This window comes from Clinocottus analis, unplaced genomic scaffold, assembly GCF_023055335.1.
Source record: "Clinocottus analis isolate CAN_PGR_092001 unplaced genomic scaffold, fCliAna1.0.p SCAF_13, whole genome shotgun sequence".
NCBI lineage: Eukaryota > Metazoa > Chordata > Actinopteri > Perciformes > Cottidae > Clinocottus > Clinocottus analis.
The window spans coordinates 18,623,502-18,641,942 of NW_027175854.1; the positions used below are offsets into that span (position 1 = coordinate 18,623,502).

General features: G+C 48.4%; 1 protein-coding gene across 11 annotated transcripts; it reads right to left on the bottom strand.

Annotated features, from left to right (window-relative positions):
• Positions 1 to 4: 4 nt before the first annotated feature.
• camsap1a (calmodulin regulated spectrin-associated protein 1a) lies at positions 5 to 17,971 on the bottom strand. 11 transcript variants are annotated; one of them, XM_068573598.1, is made up of 20 exons: positions 17,638 to 17,971; positions 16,832 to 17,007; positions 12,594 to 12,856; positions 11,355 to 11,516; positions 11,191 to 11,271; positions 9,051 to 9,110; positions 8,539 to 8,680; positions 7,964 to 8,103; positions 7,774 to 7,870; positions 7,536 to 7,662; positions 7,233 to 7,309; positions 6,836 to 6,917; positions 4,446 to 6,750; positions 4,217 to 4,353; positions 3,505 to 3,713; positions 3,304 to 3,366; positions 2,973 to 3,054; positions 2,765 to 2,886; positions 1,968 to 2,086; positions 5 to 1,852 (listed from the first exon to the last, which is right to left on the bottom strand). In XM_068573598.1, the coding sequence occupies exons 2-20, from the start codon at positions 17,004 to 17,006 to the stop codon at positions 1,562 to 1,564; spliced, it is 4,734 nt and encodes a 1,577-aa protein (XP_068429699.1). In that variant the 5' UTR covers position 17,007; positions 17,638 to 17,971; the 3' UTR covers positions 5 to 1,561. The 11 variants fall into 11 exon arrangements, with proteins under 11 accessions (XP_068429699.1, XP_068429701.1, XP_068429698.1 ...); XM_068573600.1 differs by lacking the exon at positions 9,051 to 9,110 and adding an exon at positions 10,130 to 10,162; XM_068573597.1 differs by having other exon boundaries at positions 7,233 to 7,306; positions 11,185 to 11,271.
• Between the last annotated feature and the right edge of the window lie 470 nt (positions 17,972 to 18,441).

Genomic DNA, 18,441 nt, shown 5'->3' on the forward strand with positions numbered 1-18,441 from the left:
CAGAAAACATACCTAGTTGCATTTTATTATATCTCTTTAAAATAAATAAACATAAAATATAACAATAAATAAGACTAATAACATCTGAAAGTAACAGAATAAACCTCAAAATAGTGCCTGCTTCTTTTAGTAAACAAAACAATACGACTCAAATGTACAAAATGCAGCAAACGAATATCAAGTATTGTGCGGTTCCCTCTACGTTCCTCCATCCTGTCGTCACAGGTCACCGGTGAGATGTTGTGCAGCTTCTTTACGACGCACAACAACGCACAACAACGTCGCACTCGAGTCCAGAGACGCTGATGGTCGAGAGCCGGTGAGGTCAGTTGTCTCTCACGGTGGAAGTTAATAAGTTAATGACGCACAACTGAAGTTAAGATGACGCACAACTGAAGTTAAGATGACGCACAACTGAAGTTAAGATGACGCACAACTGAAGTTAAGATGACGCACTACTGAACGGTTTAATGCACTGGGTCTGCAACGCGCGTCATGTTTGGAAAACTAGTACGATTCTCTCTTTTCTGCTGAACTCCTCTGTCTCCGTATCGGCGGCACAAAAGCTCCCAAAACAAACAAAAACAAATGTTGCTTGGCTCCGTAGTTGTGTTGCTCTTTTTAAAGCGCAACGGAGAGAGAGAACACATTCAGAGCGGGATGCACAGCGCTGCCCTTCCTCTACACAAAGACTCGCTTCCCACAAACACACTGAATAGAAAACAAGAGACTGGACTTCACCACTCCATCCACTCACATCCACTCACGTCCTGACATTAAAAAAAGTTAGTTCCATCTTCACAAAGCGCTGACCAGCATCGTACTGGGGCGAAGGGCCCTGTGGGAGGAGCCTGGAGGAATCACAGCAGGAGGGCTTTCTCTTTGCCAAGCTGCAATAGCATGATCAAGAAACGTCCACCTGTAGTTGCACTTGGTGTCAGTAGCATGTTAGCTTCTGCTGAGCAGAGCCAGTAGCATGTTAGCTTCTGGTGAGCAGAGCCAGTAGCATGTTAGCTTCTGGTGAGCAGAGCCAGTAGCATGTTAGCTTCTGCTGAGCAGAGCCAGTAGCATGTTAGCTTCTGCTGAGCAGAGCCAGTAGCATGTTAGCTTCTGCTGAGCAGAGCCAGTAGCATGTTAGCTTCTGCTGAGCAGAGCCAGTAGCATGTTAGCTTCTGCTGAGCAGAGCCAGTAGCATGTTAGCTTCTGCTGAGCGAGCAGAGCCAGTAGCATGTTAGCTTCTGGTGAGCAGAGCCAGTAGCATGTTAGCTTCTGCTGAGCAGAGCCAGTGCTGCTCGGCTGGAGGTCCGTGTCCTCTTCACTGCTGCAGGAGTCGGTCCGTGGTGCCAAGTTCATGAAGGACCTCCCCCCAAAGGAAACGTGTGACATGCAAAATAAAAAAAGAAAGAAAAACACATTCAGCCTGTTGCTTCATCATCTAGAACGCGTAGCTCCGCCTCTCAGACACGAGTCACATGATCACACGTCCATCCCCTCACGGACTGTCGGGTCCCGCCCGACAGTGGAAAGATGGAACGTGAACGGCACTGAGGTCTGGTCTTCCTCACTTCCTGCGCGCGCTGCCGGGCCTCTTGGCGTGCCACAGCTGGTTGTGGATGGTCAGCGCGTCCACGCTGACCGACACCGACTTGGCGGGGATGGCGTTGAACTGCTTGCGGTCCGAGCTGTACTTGTAGAGCTTGTCGATCATCTTGCGGCCGATGGCGCGCGGCCCCGTGCCGGTGAACTTGGTGATCTCCTCCGTGTCCGGCGAGTACGAGTAAATGGCTCTGAACTGGCAGCCGCCGTCCCGGAAGAGGATGATCAGGTGGTTGGACTCGCACTTCTCCAGCTCCTGCGTCCAGCGACACAGATGCAAGATATCGTTTACCAATATGGCGAAAAGATGTAATGAACAGTTAACTCCTTCACGCAGCCACAGTGAACGCGTCTCAGGCGACCTCACTGACCTCTAGGATCACGTTCTTCTGGGCCTCGTTGACCTTTCCAGCCAGACAGCAGTGAGCGATGGCGTTGATGATGATCGGCTTGTTGGACTTGGAGCTCGGCTCCTTGAAGAGTTTCGGACCTTTTGACAAAACACAACGCAACAATGAGATTAAATAAGATGAACGCATGAATGTTCATTAGTGTTTAAAACAATAGGATCAAAAATATGAATATTTGGTAGTGTGGTTATTTCACATTAGTGTGGTGACGTTGAACAGAATCTAACAGGATACGTCCTGACAGACTTCTGACCACAAACTTAACAAAACACTGGAAGGATTTAGCTAAATTGTGGCCACAAATTATGATATTGTTCACAAAAATGACTCAAAATGTGGGAACGTCAGCAGAAAAAAAGTTAACACGTTGAAAACTGTTTTTCCCTGTTTGAGTCGTCGTAAGAACCCAAAATTAACTCCAATACTTGTGTTTATTGTTTGTATTTGTTCGGCAAATTCTAGTGAAAAAAATGTATATCTGCAAAAAAAAACCTTTTTAAAAGATATTTTGATGGTAACTATGAACATCCAGCATGATATGAGCCAGAATCCCCAAAAAGCCTCCTGGAGCGTCAATAAGACCTTTATGGAAAGATTAGGACCTAAAGAATCAGAACCTGCAACAACAATCACAATAAAACAAAGACTTGTCCTGTTAGGAAGGAGTTTCAGTCAAAACACTGTGTCGTTCGGTTCAAAAATGGAGAAATATTACGTATTTTATGCCAAAAGATTGTCGTTAGTTTAAAGAATATCACCGTTGTACTCGGTTGACGTGATGGACGAGGCGATGGAGCCGTTCTCCCAGTCCCTCTCCAGGTTCCTGCTGGACGCCCGGCTCAGCATGGGGAAGGACTCCATGGAGCAGACCGACCCGGCCCTGAGAGCACACACAGGGCAGTGACATGAAGGGACCACCCGGCCTCAGAGACGACCTCTCCTCCGCTCCCTCACAGGAAGCCTCACCTCTGGGACTCGGCTCCTCCGGAGACGACGCTGTCGGCCTCCGTCGCCAACGAGAGCGTCGACCCGCGAAGACTCAGATCAGCTGAAAGAGACGCAGACGGAAGGATTTAGTTTCTTTACTGAGCACGATGACATCGTGCTTTGCTCTTTCTACACTTGTTCTACTGTGGATGTTATGACAGTTTAAACAAGACGACATATTGACAAATGGATGAGACAGAGTCAGATACTCTATGAAGACTAAACACTCCTCTGCTGTTCTTTAACTCTACGTCTGGCCGTGCATGTATATTTCTGTATCTCCTCATGCAGAGCAGGTCAGGAGCTTCACCTGCCCCGCAGCCGGCTGCTGAGCTCTGGGCTTTGATCAACATGGACTTCTTCAGAGAATTACCTGCGTGACACACATTCACACGCTCAGAGGACGACAACCACAAGTGAAGGAAACAGAGAAGCACACGTGCACACGCAGCACGGAGACAAAGCAGTGACCGCCATCAGCACCGCGGCGCCGTGGTGGAGCTCTGCTTACGCGTGGTGGATCCTTTGCAGAGGCCGGTGGACTCCCCGCGGTGCAGCGACTTGGGCCTGCTCCTGCGGGACTTGGTGCGTGGGCGGGGCTTGGCGAGCCCCTGCGCCTCCATCAGCGCGTCCTGCTTCCTCTGCAGGTATTCCTGCTTGATGATCTCCCGTCTCGCCTTCTCCTCCTCTTTGCGGACGCGGTCCTCTTCTGCTTTGCGCCTTGAAGTGAGAACTGCATGTCAGAGATAAACCTCCACACGCAGACCTCAGCTCTGTTCACACGCTTTTACATGAGGCGTTTAGTATCTTTCAGACTATTTATTGATTTAAAGAGTGTGTGTTATTCTTGTAATGAACTGCCCCGTTATTAAAGATGCATGCAGAAGATTAAACTTCTGATATGGACTGAAGCAGAAAAGAAATGTCATGAATTTTGAAAATGATTTGACTTTTGGTCTGTTCCCCTTCTGAGCCGAGGCCGGAGCGCTGCTCGTGTTTGAGAGAGTCAGAGGAGGTCAAAGGTCATTCACTAGTTATTGTAATATTTATGTAACTTGATTAAAACTGAAATGTGAATGAAGCTTTTTGTCGAGACATGAGTCTTGACATCACATGCGTGAGATAATGTGACTAAAATAAACGTGTGGGTTTGTTTCTAAATGAGGTCGTGAGGTGGTGAAACCAGTCCTTTCAAATGGAGCTCACTCATAAAGTTCTCGTACCTGGTCTCATCACGTTTGAGCTCACTTTCCACTTCCTGATTCTGCTTGCGTAATCTCGCCTCTTCAGCTTTGCGTTGCTGCCGGAGGAGGAAAGCAGCGCGACGTTTCTCCATCTCGTCCTCTGCTTTCTGCTCGTCCTGGGACACAAATGAAGAGTCAGCATCGGTCAAATTAGCGATTCAGCTTCCTGGACGGTTCTCCTGATATCTCAAGAGTTAGATGGTTTTACCTTGAAGAAGTAACCCATCACGTTCTTCTGGTCGCCTTCTGCCGTGCAGTCGGCATCGTCCTCCAGTGGATCCTTCAGCTCTGACAGGTCCACGTTGATCAGGTGACCCTGGACCTTTGTGTTCTCCTCTCCACACACAGCATCTTTGTCCTCCTGGTGTTCTGCAGCCGGCGAGGGAGACAAGAAGCAGCCGGTTTCCTCTCCGTCGCTGCCGGGTTGGTCTCGGTCCTCGCGGACTCTGAAGGTGGACTTCCTCTGGATGCTTTTCTCTGGTCTGGAGCTCTCGGCTTCCCTCCTCTCCTGCAGTCCAGCAGCATCGTCTCTGCCCTCCAGCGGCTTGACGGACGCCTTCTTGCCGCTCTCTTTGCCGTGTCTGGGCTCCGAGGCCTTGCTGCGCTGGCTGGAGCTCAGCTTGGGCGGACGCCGCGCGGGGGCGACGCCGCTGCCGCTGATGTCCACAAAGTGAACCGCGAACGACCGGCCGTCTGCGGCCGAGCACGCCGGCTGTGTCGTGGCGCCGGGGCTCGACTCAACGCGCTCTGGAGGCGACGCCACGCGCTGCACCGGAGGCTCACGGGATGACGCCACGCGCTTCACCGGCAGCTCTGGAGGCGACGCCACGCGCTTCATCAGCAGGTCCTGCTGGAGAGACATCTGCATCATCTGCTGCTGGATGGAACTGATGGCCTCATTGAGGAGATCGATGGAGTGGGAACACTCGTTCAAGTCCGGTTCGGCCACATTTTCCTGGGACAGCTTGTTGTTCCTGTTCATCTGTCCTCCCTCGGTTTGACCCGCCTTCGCCTGCACCTTCAGCGCATCGAGGCAGGAGTCGTCCCGACACGACTGGCTCTTCGTGTGGCCCCCGTCCCTCAGCTCGGAGGCTTGCTGCGAGTGTTTCTGCGGCAGAGGGAGCGTTTCACTCCTCCCTCCGCCCTTCTTCACGATGTTCAGGAAGGCGGCTTTCCCGAGCTTCAGCCGCTGCCGCGCCGACAGCGTCTCCATCTTCTTCTTCTGGTACTCGATGGCTCGTCTTTGCTCCTCCAGCCGCATGTGGAGCTGCAGCAGCTCTGAAGGCACGACCGGCGGGCTCGCCGCCAGGTTCTTCCCCAGAACAGAACCGGGCTCCTTTCCCAGCCAGCCGGAGGCGCCGTCGCTCCTCACCTGCCAGGGCGAGCAGGGGGCGACCTCAGAGCCGTCCGGTGTGGTCTTCTGGGAGCTGCTGGTGCTGGAGAATCCATCACGCAGGCCGAGTTTCAGGAGCTTTCTCTCTGCGAAGCTGGTCATCTTGACGCTGGTGCTGCACGAAGCGCTGCAGCTGCTCGCCCACGACGCGGTGCTGAGGCAAGGGCTCGAGCGCCCGCTGCCGCCTTCCTTATCGTCCCGCTCGCTGACCTTTGAGTCTTCTCTCAGTTTGGCCGACTCGCCCTCGGCCTCTCCGAACTCGCACACCTCTCCCTCCTCTGAGAACGGTCCCTTTCTTCTCCTCACGACGTCTTTCGTCAGCTCCGTCTGCTCGTCCCCCTCGTCGTCTTCCTCCAGGTCCGCGATGTCGGAGTCGGAGTCGTACCCCAATTCCAGCGCAGTGGAGGAAGGACTTTCTGCCTCTCCCGACAAGTGAAGGAAAAAGCCGAGGGACTGCTTCTTCTCCGACTGAGGGAAGCATGCCGACCCCTCCGTGGGCGGCCTGAGGGAGCGAGGGACCGCTTCTGCCGCAGGTGTGACGGGCGCGAAGGTGCTTTTGTTGAACTCGGCCGCGGGCGCTTTCCTCAGCGAGGAGCTCGGGGCGACGCTGGCTGCTTTCCTCGCGGCTGCTGTCGCTCGACAGCGACTCTCGCCGCTCTCCTCCTCCTTGTTCAGGCTGACGCTCTTCTCTTTGGCGGGCTTGGGGACGGCGGGCATCAAAGGCTCCAGGTAATAGCCGTCGGCCGGCCGGCCCGCAGGAAAGAGACCCGCATCGAGGCGGGGAGAGCAACGAGCATTGGAACCCCTGGAGGTGGACGGGACCTCCAGCTCGTCCTGCTCCATGTCGCTCCCAAGGCGACATCGAGAGAACGCAGACGGGTGGATCACAGCAACGAGTTCCTCCTCTTCTACTTCCTCCTCCTCGATGCGCATGTGACTCAGCAGGCTCTGCCCGCTCAGCCTGTGGTGAGCGAGCTGAGCACCCAGCATGTGTTTGGGGGTGATGCTCAATATGTTGGAGGCCAGGCTGTCTTTGCTGATGGAGCGAGCCAGGCTGATGCTGTCTGCGTCGTCCTCCAGCGGGAAGTGTAAGGCGAAGGGCACCGGCTGGGATAAAGGCCTGGACAAGAGGGATGGACAGGGTTTGTGTAAGCCTCATGAATCATGGAGCAACATCAGCTGATGCTTGTCGTCACACTGCTCACCTCTGCCTCCTCTCGGGCCAAGCGAGGATGGAGCCCTGATGCTGCCCGTCCCGAGTCAGAGAGTTGGACCTGTTTATCAGCGCTGTGCACCGAGGATGTGATCAATAACTTCTCAAACATGATAGTAGATACACTTGAAACATCAACCCTCTAGATTTCATATAAATCTGACTCTAAAAGGTCTGATACTAAATCTAAAACAGTAAATATCAGAGTTACATTAACAACTCATCAAGTACCTTGTCTTGTTAGTCAGAGGTTGATATTCAAATAAGACACCAGAACATTTTCCCTGGAACAATCACTTCTTCCTGCTCTCTGTGTTATCCTGTTTCTCTTTGTGACTCGAGGTCAAACTGCATTGACGCTTCAGTAAAGTAGTGAATGTGTATTTTACCTGCAGCGCTCTCCTCCGTCACTTTCTGTTGTCTCTGTCTCAGCGGCAGTAAAGAGTGAGACGAGCTGAGTTTACTGCTGTCAGGAAAGGACAAAGATGTAGGTTTTAATGTGAAATCTGGTTTGATTTTCGCAGCTTAAACGTTTAAACAATGACACTGATGTGATTATATAACTAAGATATCATAGGTTGAATACAAAGGCTTTTATAATCTATGAATAATAATAATAATTACTTCAGAGGAAAACACAGAACATTCATCAGTGAAGGTGATGTTGTGATGTTGTGATGTTGTGATGTTACCTGAGGTCGGGGCTCGAGCTCAAAGTCAAGATGTCGGCAGAGTTTGATGATGTCAGGAAACTACGTTTGGTGACGTTGGAGATGGGAACGTGGGACCGAGACGTCTTGGGCTGCAGCAGCAATCTCACTACACAAACCAGGAGCCAATAACACAATGAGCCATCACAAGAGACAGGGAATACAAGTAAAACACAAAAACCCGTTTAAATGCATCAGATGTTAAAGTAGAGAGTTGCACCGTCTCTCAGTTCATGAAGGTCTCTGGGCTGCACGAAGTCTGGCTTCACGATCTCAAACCACCAGAAGAGCTCAGCGATGAAGAGCATCAGGTTATTCTGCAAGACACAACGGTCACTGATGAGGTCAAGACAACACAATGAGGTGACACGTGGCACCTCTCCCATAACTCTCGGCTGGTGTTGTCTCACCTTCAGCACCGCTGGAGAATACAACATGTCCTCTGGCTTCAGGTAGAAGCACTTGTTGAGGTATTCCTGAGAGAAGTCCTGCAGCAGCTGGATGTTGTACACGCTGTCTGCGATGGAGGGAACCTCCTTCAGGCAGATGTCTGCACAGAGAAGCAGGACATTGGTCAACACTCCCTGTGAGAGCTGAGCGGTACATAAACACAACTTTAAACCTACTTCTTATGTTTGGTATTATGCAAAATACACATTGGTAGCACTTCATAATAAGTGCACATTATTCAGCGTTAGTAAAGCATGAACACAGAACACGCTACATGCTAAATAGTGTGCAGTTATTATGAAGTGCTACCTCGAGTTAGATGAGAGGATCAATACCTCTCTCATATTTGTATCCTTCATTTGAAGGAAAACCGGCATTATACATGATCAGTGTGTTAATAAATGAACTTTGGAGGTGCTGGTGGGCTGATTCCTTGACGTCTATCCAGCGTCCAGCCTTAAAGTTCAGCTCAGTGAACCTCGAGCTTCACATTCAGAGTCCGTGTGAGTGGATCTACAGTCCGGTGTCTCCGTACCTTCCAGCCGAATGAGTTCTGGGCAGTAGAAGTGGATCACAGTCAGCAGAGCCGTGCCGTCACACACATCCTTCATGAGGTCGTCCAGCAGAGGGAAGTGCTGGAGCGCTCGACCCGACAGGTGATCTCTACGGTAACGCACCTGCACAGGAGGAGAGGGCTTTAAACACAGTACACACACACGTACAGTAAACTGAGCAGCATGCTCACACACACAACCACACCACATGTCTCCTTTGTAAAGGATCCTCTGGCTCTTTAACACGGTGGAGAGCAGGTATCTCAGTGATTAATGACCTTAAATGACCTTTGATCAGATTCGGTCATGAGGAGCACCGTGTCCATCCGACCTGTCGTGTGGTGCAATACTGCCTTTGCTCATAAGGACTCAGGGACTTTCAGCCCTTTCAGGTTTCATAATGTAACTGAGACTAGTTCAGTGATGTGATTCATAACACAAAAGAGGAAAGCATCAAGGGACAAAAGGAGCGGGTTAATGGTGAGTACATTACCATGCCAGAGAACTCCACAGGCTCCAATAAGTAGCTGGCCAGAGCATGCAGGATATCAGGCTGGTGAGGAAGAAAGAAATGATTGGGAGGAAGTTAATGAGATGAGATGAGGCAAGCCATGACTGGATGAGTCAGACAGGATGTCTGGGGTTTCACTTCCTGTTCACTTGTTCATGAGGGAGGTGAGGAATGTGAACGCTCAGCTGAATACTGAAGCTTGATGCAAAGAAAACGCAAAAGATGAGCAGGAAACAAGCTGTTTCTTCCTTTGCCACCAGGGGGCACTGCGCCACCTTCACTGTGAACAACGCTGTGTTTATACAGCGCTGCATTGGTATGGAGGTAGATTTGTTTTTTTACGAGCAAATGTCTTGTTTGTAAGTAAATTATATCAAAAATCTTTGCTCTCAATTCCAAAAAATTTGCTCTAAAAATAATGCTCTAGAAAAAAAAATGCTCTCAATTCAAAAATCTTTGTACTAAAAAAAAAAAATTTAAAAAAAAAACACTTGAAATTGCTTTCAAAACTAAAATTTGCTTTGAAAAAAACTTGCTCTAAAAAAAATTGCTATCAAAAAAAAAATTTGCTCTCAAACAAAAAAATTGTGCTATCAAGTGTAGTAGTGGGCGGGGCCTGCGCTGCTGGATGAGTTCCTATTGGTGGGCTCCCGGGGAACAGGAGGTCACGTGAGGACACTGAGGTGAGATGACGTCATATTGCGCTGTTGTCTACATTATTTTAATTGTAGTAGCACTTCTCAATTTCTGCTGCATTTTTGTTTCCGAGAGCTTTTTTTTTGAGTGTATTTATTATTTTTGAGATTTTTTTTTTTTTAAAGGGTTTTTTTTTTTTGAGGGCAAAGATTTTTGAAATGAGAGCACTTTTTTTTAAATTTTTTTTAGAGCATTTGTTTTTGAGATGATTTACTTACAAACAAGAAATATGCTCGGTTAAAAAATACACAAATCTACCTTTCTAATTGGCTCCCTTCTTGTGCTGTCAGACACTGAAACGCACACATCTCACACAGACACACAAACAGACAGACACACAAGAGAAAGCTCGCGGATTCACTTACAGGTACAAGCTTCCAGTACCATTTGGAGGGAGACTAGCATCCAAGAGGCAGGAAGGTTTGGGGAGACAAACAGGAAGAGCAGCAGACAAGTCAAGGGTCATTTACACAGAGACAGGAAGTCAGATTATCCCGTTACCATGGAGACTGATCTGATCTTCAAGACAAATGGGGAAGGTTGGACCGAAAAAGGGGAATTTGTATTTCATGCTAATGCTATGCTAACACTGGGTTTACACTGTTTACAACACGGCCTTTCTGACTTGTTGATAGAAAACAAAGCATGTCAACAAAGTGCAGAGGTTTTCAAATTGAGAGACAAATATCAAATATGAATACACATAATAATAACAACATAATAATCACATAATAATTATCCTTATCGGCATCATAAATAAACACAAATCCGCTGCGAAATCAAAAAGACGCTTCTTTCAACTTCAGGACTGAAGATCCTCATGTTTTCTTTTAGGTTTTCTTCAGTATCAAAGTGATCCAGAGAGCGTTACAAACAGGAAGTACTAATCGCTCATTTGGCAAACTTTGAACGGTGCCGATCAGGCAAAATGTATACAAATAGGCACAGAGCTCAAGTTGTAGCTCACAGCGATGTCATGAAGGTGACGTAAGAAGGTAACACCCTCACCCAGAAGATAACACTTTTACCCAGAAGGTAACACTTTTACCCAAAAGGTAACACTTTTACCCAGAAGGTAACACTTTTATCAGAAGGTAACACCCTCACCAGAAGGTAAAATCCTCACCAGAAGGTAACACTTTTATCAGAAGGTAACACTTTTATCAGAAGGTAACACCCTCACCAGAAGGTAACACCCTCACCAGACGGTAAAATCCTCACCAGAAGGTAACACTTTTATCAGAAGGTAACACCCTCACCAGAAGGTAACACCCTCACCAGACGGTAAAATCCTCACCAGAAGGTAAAATCCTCACCAGAAGGTAACACTTTTATCAGAAGGTAACACTTTTATCAGAAGGTAACACCCTCACCAGAGGAAGCGTTTCTTTGTGTCGCTGTGAGACAAAGGGACACACACCGTTACCTTCTGGTGACTCGGCGAATCCATCAAATGTTGCTTCATTTTCATCTCTTTTTCCAGGATCTCCCTCATCTTCATGTTCACCTGGAACGACAAAGGTGCCGTGAGTCCACACCGGCAGCAGGAAGCACTTGTCCAACACCAACACCCGAGTCTGGTCCTCTTACCTTGTTGATCCAGAAGACCATGGCGTCTTCCAGGTCAAAGGGCAAGTCCTTGGAGGCACTGAAGGTGGAGAAGCGCTTGATACTGGACACCACCTTCTCCACGCTGATCATCTCCAGGATGAAGGCCGTCATCAGAGCGTCAATCAGGTGGATGTGGCAGCTCTGAGGGAACACAGATCATACAGCATACAACTGTGATACTGCATCTTTAACAGTAGTGTGTTAAACTACTACTATAAGTGTGCTGTTCTGTGAAGAAAAAGAGGATTTGACTCTCACAAAAGGTAAGAGATGCTCCATCATTGAGTTGCTGTGGAAACAGTAAAGTCACCACTGAGTGTAGTTCATAATTTATGACTCACTGTTCATCATCGGTGCATAAAGGCCGGTGGTGAGCGAGAGCTGGACACTATGAAAGAGTTTTTCTGGAAGACTTAATTTAATTTTACATTTAAAAAAAGGAATTTATTTCATTGTCTCAAATGAAATAATCTATTTCATGGGAGGACGTGTCAGCGTCTCTCCTCCTGACATCTGTCATGAAGAGCAAAGATTTCTTTCACATGTGGACGCCTGAACTTCTGCTTCTCAGCGTTTTCACACCTGTGGGATCATATGACTGAAACCTCACGAGAGTGGGTTCATAGCCAGTGAAAAATGTTGAGCGTTTGATTCATTTTGCTTCATGAATATTTTAGTTGAACACTTTTAAAACGTCCACTTGGTGCATTATTTATTCCAGTGCTGTTGGCTCATGGAAAGCAAAGTCCCATCCGGGTCCGTCCACTAACTTCTTCTACTGCAGAGAAGCAACATTAGCATAACAGAGAAACTGTTGGAACCTATTAATAATCAACCAATTCTTAACTTACTATCAATTGATTGTCTTGGCCACTGTTGACCCAACATAGACACATCGTCACTGAGCTTTATGAAGCAAAGGTGTTCACAAACATTACTATTCTAGGACTACGTGGGGTTTCTTGTTACTCTCTGTGGGTGGTGCGAATAAATGTCCACGTGCGTCATTCAATGTGTGAGTATGATCTTCATGTGTGCAGCAAATGTTATATTTACTAAAGGAAATCAGGTGTTTAATCAGGGCCACAGGTATAATCGTTTAAATGCATGGGAGTTTTAGCTCATATTAATTAAATATTCGTCGCTAACTGCTAGCGTCCTCGCGTGAACCCAGAGTGAATGTTGTTCTGCAAGCGGACGTGAGGTGAAGCTACGCACCATCTTGATGGAGGCCGAGCTGAGGTCCAGATCAGAGACGGGTGTGTTGTCCGCCTCCAGGACGTAGATGCCCTTCCTGTTGAGGGCCTGCAGGACGGCCTGGTGGCTCTGCAGCGCGGCGGCCTGCTCGGCGTGCAGGACGAGGCCGCACACCCGGCAGTAGAGCTCTGCAGACAGCAGCAGGCGGATGATGGGGGGCTTGATGTGTTCCTGCTCATACTGGTCCGTGTAGAAGGGGTTGCGCAGGTCTGCAGGGATGTGGTCTGGAAACAGTGACGCACACACACGCGTCATTACAGTCACGTGTAATGATGAGGCGTTCAGGGTTAGCACATACTTTCTTTCACATATTAAAGTCACAAACCACACCGTGCATCCACATGTATGTTTGTACACACACGTGTGTATCAAGGCCTCGCCGTGTTACACAACAGAGACTCTCATCGCACTGCGACAAAGCCAACGGTCAAACAGCCTGAAGGCCGTCGGAGGCCCGCAGGCTGAAAGCCAACGAGCTAACAGGACTTAGTGGAGCTACTTAAGCTGCTGGTGTCGGCCGGCCAGCGGGGCGCCGTCATGCTCATGGACGCAGACATGAGGCGGCTATTTTTATACGCCTCGGCCACGTTAATCCAGAGTTAAGGTCTGAAGCACACGCTTCCAGCACTTTCTAGGGATATTCAGGCAGAAAAGAACAGAGAGATGTTGTCTGATAGTTAGCAATAGTGTTGTAATGCTAATGATGAGGTTACTAAAATAAAAAGGGTCATTTTCTGAATTAATTATTAGTGTTACTTGAATTATTTGAAGAAAAATAAATCAAATTTAGGAGTTTGTTGTAACTCCAGTCAAATTAGCTGAAAGGAATAAGTTTATTCTCTTTTTTTAATCAAGAGTTGAACACATTTCAAGCAGCACCCTCATAATGTATGAAAGTATGACGCTACAGCTAATAGCCGATTAGCACACAAGAGTACACACAGAGTAAACAAACAAACAGTGAGCTTTAAAAGAGGCTGGTGGCTGTCTCCCTTAGCCTTTATGCTAAGCTAGGTTAGCTACCTGCTGGCTCTAGCTTCATAGTTAGTGCACAGACATCTCTGAGCCACACCGGCAACCAGGCAACAGGCAACCTCCATCACATTGTGCTGAGCCGCTCTCTGGTGACACTGTGAGCTACCACAATGCATTATGGGCCCTTTGTGCGTTCAGCAGTGGTTTCACTGGAGTCACTGGTGACACGTTGAATCCCTGTCTGACCGTTGAGTCACTTGTATCTTAAATAATATGAAAATAAGGCCGAGTCTTTAAAGTACCCACGTTTAAAAAGAGGTTGACTTGGATCAATATTCAAGCACTTAACTGCATCTTTTCTCACTCAGCTTCACTTAGAAGCAGCTGACTGAGCTGAACCGGCAAAATGAGACAGCCATCAGTGGAAAACACACACACACACACACAGACACACACAGACACACACAGACACACACAGACACACACAGACACACACACAGACACACACAGCAGGCTCCTTCAGAGCTCCAGCTCGGTGGAAACCATCTGACTCAGGCTGCTTCTGGGCTCAGTCTGCTCGCTCCGGCATCTCTGCTGTGTAGTGATCCCATCACAGGATCGTCATCACACCAGTCGCCTCATTTGTGTTTCTCTCAGCAAGAGAACATCTTGCACGTCCGGCAGATTTCTAAACACGTCTCTCTTTGCCGGCCGCTTCCTCGGCCTCAGCTGTCCCAGAATGCCCCGTCATCCTCTGGGGTTGGCGTGGAGATGGTGATGGGGGATGCCAGCATGTCTGAGGGCGGGGCCGCAGTTTATCCCACAACCAAGGCCTGCTCATTGAACCGTGTGTGTGTGTGTGTGTGTGTGTGTGTGTGTGTCTTTAGGGAATTGGTGGAGGAGCAGAAGCAACGGCCCTAATCGTAGTTGCTGATACTCGTTAGATATTCATCCTCCACCTGATCCCGGCCTTAAAGCCCAGCCTGCTGTGCATGTGTGTGTGTGTGTGTGTGTGTGTGTGTGTGTGTGTGTGTTGGGGGGGTGCAGGGTAAGGCGTGCAGGGGAAGTCTTTGTTCCTATTGTTTCAGAGGTCAGATTGATCAGCAGCGATCTTGCTGACAGGCTGTCAGACTCTGGGCTCTGCAGGGGGAAGACACTATTCTCTGTGAGAAGCCTTCATGGAGGATCCTCCTGGAGACATGAACGCATCCAGTAACACACTTTATACTTCTGACGCTGCTTTTCAACATAACACAATGTGCATGTGTCAATATACAGTCAGTAAACGAGCAATGCATTTATTTCCGGGTGCTGGCTGATCGCAGATCTTCTGCCTGGTCACGTTCAATCAAAGTTATGATTGCAGGAAATATGATAAGTCAAATGTCATTCACTTCCTCAGTGGCCTATGTATATTATATTTCATCCTCCTGATTATTTATTCCAGTATCGAATTTAAGTCTTCATGGAGAAAGATTGGTGAAAGTATGTGAAATATGAATCAAAAGAGCATTTCTAGTCAGAAATAAAGATGCAAAACAAACTCATTTCCTGGCTCGTAGTGACAACAATAGAAACATGTCGGCCATCATGAAGTCGTCATGAGTCTCAACAACATGCGTGTTGGAGCGAGACGCCGCAGGCCTTCAGGTCCAATCCCTTTAACCTTTAAGCACTTGAACATGTGACACGCAGACGTCTCCGTCCTTCCAGCGCCGCCGTGCTGGAGGTTTGTTCTCTAATCTAATGAAACTGTTTTGGTTCCTCTGACCTCCAGCCTGACTCAGTGACCTTGAGACAGTAAACAAACACACTGTACATCTACACCATGTTTCACCAGCTTTACATTTTCTCTCAGAGTCCGTTTACTGAGTCGTCCACTGAATATGATGATGAAGAGTTTCTTTACTGAGTGATTGTCTCTGTCTCCTTCGTCGTGCTTCATTGTCAGGCTGATGAAATAAAGACCGCTGGGCTCGCAGGAACAGCTGATCTCCTGCTCACACTTCCAGCCAGTGACACAGAAACCCACATTCAGGGAGTCCTCTGCGTTGACTTGCAGCCGTGGAGAGCATCACTTGTCATGTTTGAGTAGAGCGAGGCGAGTGACCCGAGCATAAAAGACTGAGACTGATCGTGAGATGTCGGCCGAGGTCTTTACTCACGAACATGAAGCTCTGGACTGTTACTATGCTGCTGTCTTTACCTCTTTACAGTGAAAAGATTCACTCAGGATTCACTGAGTGGGCGCTGGATATTTAGACAAAATGTATTCATATTGACTACTTTCTGACATAAACCATACAACAAGACTTCTGAATGCCTTCATGTAGTCACAGTTCAGACATTTAACTGCATCAGCTGCTGCGCTGTATTGAAGTGACTCCTGCAGACTTCTGTCTTCTCTACAAGAGACTGCAATGACTACATGCAAATAAAACACATTCGGATGAGAGGAGATGCACAGATTCAGCTCATGGTGTAAATGTAATGAGACTCTGGTGCAGTCGTCCTCTCCAGTGCTGACTGAAGGTGGCTCACTGCCTCGCTCAAACGATCTTCTGGTTGCTTTAAACTCTGGATCGGCCTTCAGGACCAGCTGGTAATACCACCACTGTAAGGTCGCTATACTGGTTATTATCAATTCATCTGCTGATGGCTTTCTCCACTCATTGAGTTTGGTCTGGATTAAAATGTCCGGTGAAAAAAGTCAGACACAAATTCCGACAACCCGATGTGACTTCAGTTTGCTATCACACAAAACAACAAATCCTCATATTTGAGAAACGTACACAAGGTAATGTTTGCCATTTTGTGTTGAGGAGTTACTCAAAGGATGAATTGCATTTGATTTCTGTGAATTATTTATCTTGACTCATCATATCTGACTAATCTTTTCAGCTCTAAGTGTAACAGCCACTCCCCCAGCACCATTGTTGCATATCATGCCCACTTACTGTGTGTTATTGGTGCTAGATGATAGCGTGCCAGAAAGGGAATTAGTGCAATTGTACCAGCTCCATTAACAAAATGTGCATCAAACTAATTATTCATGCATCCACAGTACTGAGTCTGTATTGCACACATAACACAGAGGCTTTGTACCATGTGCAGGTATTCTTTACAGATAAGGAATCCCCTCATGGGCTACACCCTAACCCAGACACACAAACACACAACACATGTAGAAAAGAAGGAGAAGCACACAGGTAAACAAGCCTTACCTATACCATAAGCTTTGGCAAACAACCAGCGGAGATTTGCGTCTATTTTGGCTCTCGCAGAGTCGTAGAGCTCCAGCGGCACGACCTGCGGCTCCATGCCGCCTCCACCTGCATCATCTCCCGCTGCCGCCCTCCTCCAGGTGCTGTCCCTGCCAGCACTCACCTCCACGTCCATCCTGCACGGAGACACACAGATACGTCAGGAGCAGCAGCCGGTTGCATTACGTCATAGATATGAAGAACAACAACGAGCGGTGGCCTCACTGACAGCACCTTCTGTACCGACGACGATGATGATGATGATGATGATGATGGACTCCAACATAGACTCACATTGTTCTAGCTGGTGTGTGTACGTGTCTGCTGTGTGTGTGCATTTCAAAACACCACACAAAACACACAATGTCTGAGCACCTTGTTGCAGGTGCCTGGGTGGAGTGGAAGGAAGAAGCGGCACTTTTTTGGGACATGAATGAGAAGCCGCTCTGTGTTTAGCTAGCGGCAAACACACAACATGAGCGTCTCCGACGTGTGTATGTATGTGTGTGTGTGTGTGTGTGTGTGTGTGTGTGTGTGTGTTCCAGCTCAGTCCTGTCTCGGGCGGCCAGGAGATGAACCCGACAGCCACCGAGCACCGTTAAGTTCAGAGAACCGTGAGCTAGGTCCGCTAGCTAAACTGCGCACACACACACACACACACACACACACACACACACACACACACACACACACACACACACACACACACACACACACACACACACACACACACACACACACACACACACGTAACCGACAGGACCCACCTTCAGGGCCGCATCGGGTCGCTCTCTGCGGCTTTGTGCGTCGGGGTGTGTCGCTACAGCGCCGACATGCTGGCCCGGCTGCAGCCAGCGGGAACCGCCGAGAGGACTCCTCCCCGCCGAGCGACACAGATCTCCGGGCCTCTCAGGATCAAGCTGCGGCTGGCCGGCGGCTGATGGTCGATAATCCAATAATGCAAAATCTGTCTGGCAACCATCCGGAAGTCTGTTTTTCGAGGGAATTATTACGTCCGAACGCCGGCTGTTTCATAACAGCGCTGCCATCGCCTCTTGGAGAGGACCAGCGGATGTAACGGCGCTCAGCCCTGTTGTCGGAGCCTGTCTCTATGGGGACGGCTGCTGCCCGCGCGGCTGCAGCGCACCTGTGCGCCGACAGAGGGCGCTGTCGACCCGGACAGAGGGCGCTGTCGACCCGGACAGAGGGCGCTGTAGGCCCGGATAGAGGGCGCTGTAAGCCCGGGCAGAGGGCGCTGTAGGCCCGGGCAGAGGGCGCTGGAGGTCTGGACAAATAAACAAATACGATGATTCATATCAATAATGAAATCAAGTCAAACTCATTTTTTTCTCAATTCCAAAAATTGCTCCTCCCAAAAAAATATTTGCTCTCAAAGCAAAATTTGCTCTCAAAACAAAAACTTGCTTTAAAAAAAAAATTGCTCTTGAAAAAAACAAACTGCACTTCCAAAAAAAATTTGCTCTCAAAAGAATTTTTGCTTTCAAAAATAAAATTTGCTTTAAAAAAAAAAAATAGAAATTTGCTTTAAAAAAAAATCTCAAAAAAAAGAA

Bases quoted from the DNA above. Each gene is read 5' to 3' on its own strand.
- camsap1a (XM_068573596.1), bottom strand. From the start codon at position 17,006: ATGGACGTGGAGGTGAGTGCTGGCAGGGACAGCACCTGGAGGAGGGCG. The intron at 7,310-7,535 runs GTAACATCACAA...CTTTCCTGACAG, and splicing joins AGCTCGAGCCCCGACCTCAG to CAGTAAACTCAGCTCGTCTC. The intron at 3,367-3,504 runs GTAAGCAGAGCT...TGTGTCACGCAG, and splicing joins CTGCAAAGGATCCACCACGC to GTAATTCTCTGAAGAAGTCC.